The sequence below is a fragment of the Lepidochelys kempii genome, chromosome 1 (genome assembly GCF_965140265.1).
Source record: "Lepidochelys kempii isolate rLepKem1 chromosome 1, rLepKem1.hap2, whole genome shotgun sequence".
Classification (NCBI taxonomy): domain Eukaryota; kingdom Metazoa; phylum Chordata; order Testudines; family Cheloniidae; genus Lepidochelys; species Lepidochelys kempii.
The window spans coordinates 324,906,805-324,918,861 of NC_133256.1; the positions used below are offsets into that span (position 1 = coordinate 324,906,805).

General features: G+C 45.4%; 1 protein-coding gene across 5 annotated transcripts in view; it reads right to left on the reverse strand.

Annotated features, from left to right (window-relative positions):
• The window catches only part of PUS7 (pseudouridine synthase 7), a 46,851-nt gene that overhangs the window by 7,005 nt on the left and 27,789 nt on the right, over positions 1–12,057 (reverse strand). For 4 of the 5 annotated variants that reach the window (XR_012156831.1, XM_073328496.1, XM_073328494.1 and 1 more), the window contains 5 exons: positions 4,484–4,612; positions 4,044–4,169; positions 3,651–3,712; positions 1,093–1,253; positions 56–182 (listed from right to left, as the gene is read on the reverse strand). Coding sequence is in view for 4 of the 5 variants with exons in the window: in XM_073328496.1 (XP_073184597.1) it covers positions 56–182; positions 1,093–1,253; positions 3,651–3,712; positions 4,044–4,169; positions 4,484–4,612 (605 nt within the window). In the remaining variant the exon portion in view is untranslated. The remainder of the gene's footprint in view (positions 1–55; positions 183–1,092; positions 1,254–3,650; positions 3,713–4,043; positions 4,170–4,483; positions 4,613–12,057) is intronic. The other variant, XM_073328495.1, reaches the window with a different exon arrangement.

Genomic DNA, 12,057 nt, shown 5'->3' on the forward strand with positions numbered 1-12,057 from the left:
TTTAAAGTTTAAAAAGAAATCATGCAAAGCAACAATGATTTGAAGTTTATTTTACCTCCTTTAATTACAAGGTCTCCTGATACAGCTTTAAGTCCATATTCTTCTATTCTCTTGCTCACCATGTTATTCCATATATAACTCTGATAGCTATGAATATACATCAAACGATTATTCCTTGGTATCTGTAGGTGAAAAATGTTTAACTGAATAATAGGTGTCTTTAGTTACTTTCACCACCCAGCCACACTTAATGGATAAACATTGAAACAAGTCATTTTTCCAGTCACATAGTTAACATGCAGGTGTTTGGTTTGTACACTACATTTCTGGTCTTAATTTGAGAGGAATTTACTTGTAAAGAAGGAAAAAAAAAAAGTATGCATTATCCCCTCAATACAAAAAGCTCATTTTCATTTTGTGTAACAGTTTGCCAAGTGTATTGTTGATGTAGACACGAGTCCCATTTTCAACATTGTAAAGGAGTACTTAATTATTTTTAATAGATTTGTAGGTCTTGAGCAACCAATAAGACCATTCAGTCTGCCCTCCTGCGTAACACAAACCATGAAACTTCACTAAGTAATTCCCGTGTCAAGCCCAGTAATCCAAGGTTGAAATAGAACTATTTTCGGAAAGATCCAATTTTATTTTTTTAAAATCAAGTCTTCAAAGTGATGCCAATTCTATCACATACCTTGTCAACCTATTCCAATGGCTAATTACCCTCACTGTTAATTTGATTTGATTCTCTAAAGGCACAAAGAAAATCTGATCTTAAATCTTACACACAAGTCACAGATACCTATATAATTCAGATGAGTTTAAGTAACTATACAGCTTCCATATAAGCATGCAACTACATTTAGAATTCTGTTCTTTCATCCATGTGCATTAATAGGAAACACCCAAGTTATTCATTATACATCAGTTTGAGTCTGGATCCCTCAGTAGACAATATGACCGTACTTCAAGGGAACACAGAGGAGAGGAATGGATGGATTTAAGAGGTTTATACATAGTCCATTTAAAATGTAGTGTAACACCACAAAAATAAAACTCACAGACAAAAAACCTCAACCTTTTTACACTCACTATGCCAAATGCAGAGACTATATTCTTCAGTCCATACTTTGAAAGTCCACGTAGAAGCTGTCCTTCCACACACCTTTTTACAGGCAGTTTTTTTAGGGCTGCAGCTGGATCTTTAGTCTTTGCCCACTCTTCTCTGCATTTAACTAAATATCCTTTCTCAGCTGTAACAATAATTTAAGATTAACATTTTAACTGCAAAACAAAAAATTCAAGTTGATTTAAAATATTCATGTAGCTGAAAAAAACAGTGCAATTAGTGTGCTTATGTCTTAGTGAAAGTTATTTAAAAAAAAAAAAAGCCAAAGTCTTCTAGATTCTCTACTGGAACAGCTAACTCATTTGTTAACGTGTAGTTAAAATGTAGTAGGAGTACAGGACACATGACATGGCTAATTTAAAGCAAACGTACAAACATGTAAATATTACAGGTTAAAGTACATTTAAAATATACTCCTGTTCAATAGTGTTGTTGGTATATAAATCCACCAATAAAAGCTAATATTTACTACCTGTTAATATGCATTCCGTGGTTAAAATGGAAGATGCCCTTTTGAGCACAGAATCATAGGACTCGAGAGGTCATCTAGTCCAGTCCCCTGCACTCATGGCAGGACTAAGTATTATCTTGGCCATCCCTGACAAGTGTTTGTCTAACCTGCTCTTAAAAATCTCCAATGATGGAGATTCCACAACTTCCCAAGGCAATTTATTCCAGTGCTTAACCACCCTGACAGTTAGGAAGTTTTTTTCCTAATGTCCAACCTAAACTTCCCTTCCTGCAATTTAAGCCCATTGCTTCTTGTCCTATCCTCAGAGGTTTAAAAGAACAGTCTTTCTCCCTTGTCCTTGTAACAACCTTCCATGTACTTAAAAACTGTTATTATGTCCCCTCTGTCTTCTCTTTTCCAGACTAAACAAACCCAATTTTTTCAATCTTCTGTCGTAGGTCATGTTTTCTAGCCCTTTAATCAATTTTGTTGCTCTTCTCTGGACTTTCTCCAATTTGTCCACATCTTCCCTGAACTGTGGCACGCAGAACTGGACACAATACTCCAGTTAAGGCCTAATCAGCGCAGAATAGAGCGGAAGAATTGCTTCTCGTGTCTTGTTTACAACACTCCTGCTAATAATCCCAGAATGATATTCGCTTTTTTTGCAACAGTGTTACGTTGACTCCTCATATTTAGCTTGTGGTCCACTATGAACCCCAGATCCCTTTCCGCAGTACTCCTTCCTAAGCAGTCTTTTCCCATTTTGTATGTGTACAACTGATTGTTCCTTCCTATGTGGAGTACTTTGCATTTGTCCTTATTGAATTTCATCCCATTTACTTCAGACCACAATTTGTCCAGATCATTTTGAATTATAATCCTATCCTCCAAAGCACTTGCAACCCCTCCCAGTTTGGTATCATCTGCAAACTTTAGAAGTGTACTCTCTATGCCATTATCTAAATCATTGATGAAGATATTGAACAGAACCGGACCCAGAACCAATCCCTGCGGGACCCCATTCATTATGTCCTTCCAGCATGACTGTGAACCACTGATCACTACTCTCTGGGAACGATTTTCCAACCAGTTATGCACCCACCTTATAGTAGCTTCATCTAGGTTGCATTTCCCTAGTTTGTTTATGAGAAGGTCATGTGAGACAGTATCAAAAGCTTTACTAAAGCCAGGATATACCACGTCTACCGCTTCCCCCCATCCACAAGGCTTGTTACCCTGTCAAAGAAAGCTACCACATTTGTTTGACAAGATTTGTTCTTGACAAATCCATGCTGATTGTTAGTTATCACCTTATTATCTTCTAGAAAACAAACTTTCTACCTTTTGAAGGACTTATATTGTGCCCCTCACCATCAACTTTAGCTACGTGAGCCCAGATTATCCCCCTACTTAAATCTGTGCATGGATCTCCTCTCCTCCGTGAATACATGGCTCAGGATCTCCCCAGGACCATCCCCTCACTCCTCACCAGACCAGACCCTGCTGAAAGCATTCTCTCCACCATGTGGTCCACACAAGAGGAAGGAGTGAAGAATGGGTAGTATGCAGGTTGTCCTCCCTCTGGTCCCATGCAGCTTCCCAAAAAAGAGTTAACAACAGCCCCAGGTTGTGTTAACTTTTTTTTATCCCTTTTCACCGCAAGAGCAGCTGCTCTGCCAGGGAGTGGCAGATGGGAGATTGCTAAAGGCAGAGCTGATGCAGAGGTTCAGGTTGTGGAGTAGTTTTTCCATGGGAAAGGTAATCCTGCACAACCCACAAGATGTTCAGGAAATCTCTACAAAGAAATCCCCACCAAGATACTCAGACAAGAAGTCCCCTTCCAGTTGCTTTTTTACTACAGGAGGGGGTGATCCAGGCCATCAACAATGGTTTGTTGTTAAGAGCTTGCTGAAAGCTTTTAAACAGAAAGGATAGTTCCAGTGCTGACGAAGTTTACCGTATACAGAAATGTGAATGTCTATATGCACTTCAATTAAAAAAAGTTTAACCTTCCCTCCATAAATACTGTTCTGTTCATTTATGTGTAAAATATTTCTTAGAACCTACCTCCAGGCCGTGGTTTTAATATTAAATCCATTACTTCATTCCAGTTGTTTTGTAGAATAGCTCTAAAATGAAACAGAAAATTCATTAGCTATTATAAAAACAGGAACCGATTTTAGGGATATACTTAAGTTCTCTGAAAACCAAAATATTCTATAAATTTTACATTTCATCTACAGCCAATGTCGTGCAAGACAGCTGATACAGCTGCTTACATAGTTTCTGTTCCTGATGCTAAAGTTAAAATTGACACACAATATCATGACTGAAACTTTCCAGAGAGAAAATAAATAAAACAAACATACCCAGATGTAACATTATACAAAGATACAAATTTCAAAATATGATTCTTTAGTACACACAATAAAATAATCAATTATTTAAAAAAACCCATACCTTCCAACTTGATATGTAGGAACAGCCGTGGTTCCAAATCTTTGCATTCCATAATAATTAATAAATCCAATTTCCCTGAGAGAGTGCATTGCTTGCTGTACTTGATCATCAGTTCCTGTTATATTTCTAACACAAAATTATTTTTAAAAATCCACTCAACAGTAAAACCATCTCAAATTACAGCCATCAGATCAGTTTGAACTTGTACTCTTAGGCTCCTGAAAGCAGTCATTATCAGTGTTAAAAGTCAACATAAATTGTATACAGCATTTCCTAAATCCAGCAAGTTCCCTCCCCCACACCTTGATTGAGAAAAGGTTCAGAGTAGTAGAAAAGTAGTCTCAGATCCCCTAGTATCCTCCCTACTTTATAGCTGAAAAACTCTGACTTGATTACGAAGGCCATCAATGGCAAAGTCCTGGCATATAGCAGCATTTTACCTGAGAACAACTGTGAAATGGTTCCCTTGCAGTTCTCCCAATTTCAGCGGATGGTTCTTGTAACTAAAATTTCCCAACTTAAAGTTCATCAAACATTTGTTCAAATGAGCAAGTCTTTGTGCAGTGATTCTAAAAAGAAAAAAAAGAAAAAAGACAGTGACCAAGCTACTCTCAGAAAAGCTCATGGGTAAGTATTTATGGAAATGCCAGGGTTTCAAGCTAAAACACCATTACAAGAAACAGGAGTATAACTCCCTTAGTTTCTCTGCTTTTTGTGTATTGCCTCCAAAAAATATTCTAAATGAATCATCTAAAAGGATATGGCACATTATTCTCAAGCCCCATCTACACAAGAAAACTAATCCATTACTGACAAAGCTATGTCAACAACAAGTTTCCTGGGACCTATGTTGTAAGACTAATTGGCAAAAAATGTTAATACAAAGTTATGTTTGCCCCATGCTCATTCATGCTCTTCCCTTTCCCAGGGAATTGTGGGAGAACTTGTCTGTTCTTCTCAGTACACAAGGAAGCAAGGGAAATGTGGGAAGGCATTATCAGCATGAATGATTTAGTCTGCATCCTCACTGCAAAGTGGGCTTGTTACCAGCCTGAAAGCACAACTCAGGCTTTAGGCTACAGCAGGAGTTCCCAAAATTTTTGCCAGCATGACCCCAGTTTGATGAATTATTTCCTTCAAGAACCCTAGCATGGAGGACACCATTTTGTCCTCTGCACTGCATGACCCCATGCATATGGTGCATGCAAGGTCATGCTGTGCAAAGGATGCCATTTTATAAAGCAAAATGGCGTCCTCCATGCATTGTGACCTCACATGCACTGTACATGTGAGGTCACGCTATGCGGAGAAAAATGGCGTCCTCTGCACACTAGGGATTGCCACGATTCCATCTGGGGTTATGATCCAGTTTGGGAACCGCTGACCCACAGCCCCCAACAAGCCAGGTAGTCGGGGCCCGAAAACACCACTAAATTTGAATGAGAGAGCTCTGTGTGTGGATGGAAGTGGGGGTCGGGATGACACACAACTTAGCTCTGCAGTGAAGACAAACCCGTACTGATGGTTCAGAATGCTTTGCGAACAGAGTACATGAGCACTGTAGGACAAAGTTTTACACCTAAGGCAGAACTCAGGTTTAGGTCACAAGGGATCTGACCACTACTGAAAAATGCTGTCAATAAAAATATTATCCCTCCTGAACCTGCATTTGAAAATGATTAAGTTGCTAGTATAGATGGGACAAAACTGTTTTCAAACACTTACAGAAAGCATGACTGAGACTGGGTGGATATCGGAATCCTTAGAGATTTCACAAAAAGAAAAAGTGCCACAAGTACTCCTTTTCTTTTTGCGGATACAGACTAACACGGCTGCTACTCTGAAACCTGTCATTATGCAAGTTAGAGATTTCAGTGTACTGAACTGAGAATCAAGCATGCCAATCCCACTTATGGTTATAGGCATTGTATACGTTGTGACAAAGTTCCTGCTCTACCTTGGTGGGTCTTGCGCTTATTGGCAGATTTGCTCGCCTTGGAGCTTCATAGCAGCCCTCAGCTTGGGCGTTTTTCTGAACCCACAGTCCAGGTCGACGACTCCTGTGTCTGACCAGGAGTTGGGAGGATCTGGGAGGAACCCGGGCCCACCCTCTACTCTGGGTTCCAGACCAGGGCCCTGTGGAATGCAGCTGTCTAGAGTGCCTCCTGGAACAGCTGTGCGACAGTTACAACTCCCTGGGCTACTTCCCCATGGCCTCCTCCCAACACCTTCTTTATCCTCACCATAGGACCTTCCTCCTGGTGTCTGATAATGCTTGTACACCTCAGTCCTCCAACAGTCCGCGTTCTCACTCTCAGCTCCTAGTGCCTCTTGCTCCCAGCTCCTCACACGCACACCACAAACTGAAGTGAGCTCCTTTTTAAAACCCAGGTTCCCTGATTAGCTTGCCTTAATTGATTCTAGAAGCTTCTTGATTGGCTGCAGGTGTTCTAATCAGCCTGTCTTAATTGTCTCCAGAAGGTTCCTGATTGTTCTGGAACCTCTCCTGTTCCCTTACCCAGGGAAAAGGGACCTACTTAGCCTCGGGCTAATATATCTGCCTTCTATTACTCTCCTATAGCCATCTGGCCCGACCCTGTCACATATCCCCCCCCTCTGCTCAACACTACAGGGTTGGGCAACTTGGGATGTCAGGCAGTGTACTCGTGACAAGCCATCTGCGTTGCCATGGTGGCTTCCAGCCTGGTGTTGTATGGTGAATTGGAAAGGTTGTAGGGACAGGAACCATCTGGTCACCCTTGCGTTCTTCTCTTTATTTCGCTGCATCCACTGGAGGGGTGCATGGTCGGTCACAAGGGTAAACCGTCGTCCCAGAAGGTAATAACGTAGCGTTTCCATGGCCCATTTCACAGCGAGGCACTCTCTTTCAACCACAGCATACTTCTGCTCTCTCGGGAGGAGTTTCCTGCTGAGGTAGAGGATTGGGTGTTCTTCATCTCCGACCATCTGTGATAGGACAGCTCCCAATCCTACTTCAGATGCATCTGTTTGTAAAACTAATTCTTTGTTGAAGTCTGGGGCTATAAACACGGGGTTACTGCAGAGGGCTGTCTGTAGATCCATAAATGCTTTCTCTGCGGCATCTGTCCACTTCACCATGTCTGAACCCCGGGCTTTTATGCGGTCTGTCAGGGTACTCGCTCTGGTAGCAAAATGGGGAATAAATTGTCGGTAGTACCCACCACACCCAGGAATGCCCGGACTTGCTTTTTCCGATTCGGCCGGGGCCAATTTTGGATAGCCTCTAGTTTGTTTAGTTGGGGCTTGACCATGCCCCTTCCTACAATGTAGCCAAGGTATTTAACCTCGGCTAGCCCTATAGCACACTTGCCTGGGTTGGCTGTGAGGCCAGCCTGTCTTAGCGTGTCCAGAACCGCTTCCACCTTTCCTAAGTGGGTTTCCCAGTCGGGGGTGTGAATAATCACATCATCCAGGTATGCCGCTGCATAACTGGTATGGGGCCATAGGAGCTTGTCCAGAAGATGCTGGAAGGTGGCAGGTGCCCCATGCAGTCCAAAAGGAAGAACAGTATATTGAAACAGACCCTCTGGTGTAGAGAATGCCATCTTTTCTTTTGCATCTTTGGCCAGGGGAATCTGTCAGTATCCCTTTGTTAAATCAAGGGTGGTCAAAAATCGGGCATTGCCCAGGCGGTCAACTAACTCATCGATACAGGGTATGGGGTATGCATTGAATTTGGATATCTCATTCAGCTGGCGAAAGTCATTACAAAACCTAGTGGTGCTATCGGGTTTGGACACCAACACAATCAGGCTTGACCACTGACTGTGGGACTCTTCGATGACTCCCAGCTCCAACGTCCTTTTTACCTCTGTCTTGATCTCCTCCCTTTTCGCTGCTGGGACGCGACAGGGCCTTAAAGTTACCTTTGCCCCAGGGTCTGTAATAATGTGGTGATATGCTTCGGTGGTCTAGCCTGGTTTGGTTGAAAACACGTCCTGGTATCAGTTGATCATCTCAGTTACCTCCTTCTTCTGGTTTGGTGTCAGATCAGTGGATATCCTGATCTGCTCCTGCATATTATTTCCCTGGATTGGGGTCTCTTGGGCCACTACACATGCCTCTCGTTGGTGCCAAGGCTTTAAGAGGTTAATGTGATAAATTTGTTCTTGTTTCCGGTGTCCTGGCTGCCACACCTTATAGGTTACTTCCCCCACGGGTTCAACCACCTCATAGGACCCCTGCCATTGGTCCAAAACCTTGCTTTCTGCCATGGGTACCAACACCATCACCCGATCCCCTGGTTGGAACTGTCGGACTTTTGCCTGGCAATTGTAATGGGTTCACTGGGCCTCCTGCACCTTTTCCAAATTTTCCCGTACAATAGGGGTGACCCAGGCTATCCGTTCTCGCATCTGCAACACATGGTCAATTATATTTCTCCCCTCATTGGGTTCCTCTTCCCAGATTTCTTTTGCAATATCTAGTATGCCATGGGGGTGGCGTCCGTATAATAATTCGAAGGGGGAAAACCCAGTTGAGGCCTGAGGTACTTCCCGGATTGCAAACATAAGGTAGGGTAGTAGGGTGTTCCAATCCTTCCCGTCTCGACTTACCACTCTCCTCATCATTGCCTTGAGGGTTCGGTTAAACCTTTCCACCAGCCCATCGGTCTGCGGATGATAGACTGAAGTTCTCAGGGTATGTATATGGAGCAGCGTACAGAGGTCCTTCATTAGCTTCGACATACATGGGGTACTTTGGTCTGTTAATATCTCCTTTGGTAGCCCCACTCGGGCAAAGATCCCCACCAACTCTTTAGCTATTGTTTTAGAGGCCGTGTTCTGCAGGGGGACGGCTTCTGGGTAGCGAGTAGCATAATCCAGAACGACAAGTATATATTGGTGGCCCTGGGCTGTCTTCTCCAGGGGTTCCACTAGATCCATGGCTATTTGCTCGAAGGGGACCCCTATGATGGGAAGGGGTACTAAAGGTGCCCTCAAGTGGGGACAGGGACTGTGCAGCTGACACTCTGGGCAGGACGCACAGTACCTCCGCACTTCTTCATGTACTCCGGGCCAGAAGAATTGTCGTAGGACCCGTGCCAGGGTCTTCTCTACCCCCAAATGCCCCCCAAAAAGATGACTATGGGCCACACTTAATACAGCATTCTGGTGTTTTTGAGGTACTAGAATCTGCTGTACCTTCTGCCTCTGTACTGGTGCAACATGGTATAAGAGATTCTTCTTCATTATGAAGTAGGGTCCTGGTCCCTGGGTTTTCCCTTCCAGGGGGACCCCATCTATTTCGGTCACTTCCTTCCTAATGTTGTCGTACCTTGGGTCTTCAGCCTAGTCCCGTCCAAAATTTCCTCTCCCGGGGCTAATCTGCCCGAAATCTAGGGGGCCAGTCTCTGTTGCCTCTACTGGTTCAGAGGCGTTCGGGTGCAGGTCAGACTCGGGTGCTTCTCCCTCCTGGGTGGCCTCCTTTTCAGCTGCTCAGGTCCGCCTGCCTACGAGAGCGACCCTCTGGCTTTGGGCCAGTATTCGGGTTCCCAAGGCCTTAGCTGCCCTTCTTTCCCTTTTCGTCTTTCTACGCTGTCTGGGAGTGGAGAACAAATCTGAGGATATTTCGGAGAAGGTTGGGGGTTGACAGTATACTGTGGATGCCTCACTACTTTCAGGGCTTCCCCCTTTCTCCAATTCCCCTACCGGGAGTAAGTCTCCAAACCCTGGGAAGTCCCTCCCTATGAGCACTGGGTATGGGAGTTTAGGGACTACACCTGCCGCTACCTCAGTAATGTTCCCCTGAATCTCAATTTTTACTGGGATGGTGGGGTAATAATCAACTGTCCCATGGATGCATGTCATCCCCGTACGTTTAGCCCACAGCAGCTGACTACGCTTCACGAGCTTCCCCGAGACAAGCGTGATAGCACTCCCTGAATCAACCAGTGCCGTGGTCTCTACCCCATTTAGTTTCACTGGTCTAGTGTACATATGTGGGGTTAGTGAGACCCCCACAAGGTGGGTTAGGGAGCATGGGTCTGCCCAGTTCCCCAAGTTACATTGCATAGGCTCCTTGGCAATGGGACACCGTGCAGCTATGTGTCCCCATTCCCCACAGACGTAACATCTGTATGGAGCCCTAGACATTCCCCAGTCTCTTGGTTTGGGTAGTCTAACATCACGATCCTCTTCCCCCTCAGTGCTCTGACTCTTTGTGGCTACTGGTGGGCCTTCAGCCCCTTTCTTTTTCCACCTGGGTTCTCCTGGTGGCCCAGTCACCTGAGCTCTAGGGCTTAGTGCTGCTAGTTTAACCGGGGTGCTTCTTCCTTAACTGGTCGGGTCAGCTCCCTCGCCGTCCTTCGCCTTTCTACTAGCGTGACAACCTCGTCGTAGGTGGAGGGTTCGTTCTGGCTTACCCAGGCACAAAGGTCTGGCGGTAGTCCTATCCTGTACCAGTCGATGACCAGAACCTCTAGTATCTCCTCTGGACTCCGGGACTCAGTTCATAACAACTTTCGTGCGAGATGGATGACGTCATATAATTGGGACCGCGGGGTTTTGTTTTCCTGGTACCTCCACTCATGAGATCGCTGGGCCCGCACTGTGGTCGTTAGCCCAGATCTGGCCAGGATCTCTGCTTCCAGCTGGGGGTAGTCTCCCACAGCCTCTTCAGGCAAATCATAGTAGGCCTTCTGGGCCTCCCCACACAGGAATGGAGCGAGGATGCCAGACCACTGTTCTCAGGGCCAGGCCTCCCGCAGGGCTGTCCTCTCAAAGGCCAGGAGGTATGCCTCTACATCATCCTCCCGCGTCATTTTCTGCAGCCACTTGCTGGCCCGCATGATCTGCGTCCCATCATGGCCGCGGTTCAGCTCTGTAAGGGCCTTTACCTGGTTTACCAGTTTCCGAAACATAGCCCGGTCTTGAGCAGCCTGGTCCATCAGCAGGCGATTAGTCTCTTGCTGCAGCTGCCCTGCCTCCTGTTGGGCGGCTGCCTGGACACGAGTAGCCTCCTGCTGGGCAGCCATGGCTTGTATCAGTGCCCACTCTACCTCCTCCATTGTGGTGAAAAAAAATAAAAATAGACCCTCTTCCCCCTTTTTTTTTCTTCCTTCCAAACACCCTCCTCCTTCAGCCGCGCTGTGGAAACCAGATCCCACTTCTGACACCAGTTGTGACAAAGTTCCTGCTCTACCTTGGTGGGTCTTGCGCTTATTGGCAGATTTGCTCGCCTTGGAGCTTCACAGCAGCCCTCAGCTTGGGCGTTTTTCTGAACCCACAGTCCAGGTCGACGACTCCTGTGTCTGACCAGGAGTTGGAAGGATTTGGGGGGAACCCGGGCCCACCCTCTACTCCGGGTTCCAGCCCAGGGCCCTGTGGAATGCAGCTGTCTAGAGTGCCTCTTGGAACAGCTGTGCGACAGCTACAACTCCCTGGGCTACTTCCCCATGGCTTCCTCCCAACACCTTCTTTATCCTCACCATAGGACCTTCCTCCTGGTGTCTGATAATGCTTGTACACCTCAGTCCTCCAACAGTCCGCGTTCTCACTCTCAGCTCCTAGTGCCTCTTGCTCCCAGCTCCTCACACGCACACCACAAACTGAAGTGAGCTCCTTTTTAAAACCCAGGTGCCCTGATTAGCCTGCCTTTATTGATTCTAGCAGCTTCTTGATTGGCTGCAGGTGTTCTAATCAGCCTGTCTTAATGGTCTCCAGAAGGTGCCCATTGTTCTGGAACCTTCCCTGTTCCCTTACCCAGGGAAAAGGGACCTACTTAGCCTGGAGCTAATATATCTGCCTTTTATTACTCTCCTATAGCCATCTGGCCCGACCCTGTCACAACATCTTTACTTGAGCAGCAAGCTAAGCACATCCCCCGCTCCCAGGATGTCAATCCCAGCTTTTACTTGTCTCTTTACAGGAAACTTAACGGGTATTGAGAAATGTTCAGTCTAACTGGAGAAGTGAATAATTTAGGGTATAAGGCAGAAGCAAGAAAACAAAACATCCTAGAAGGAAGACAT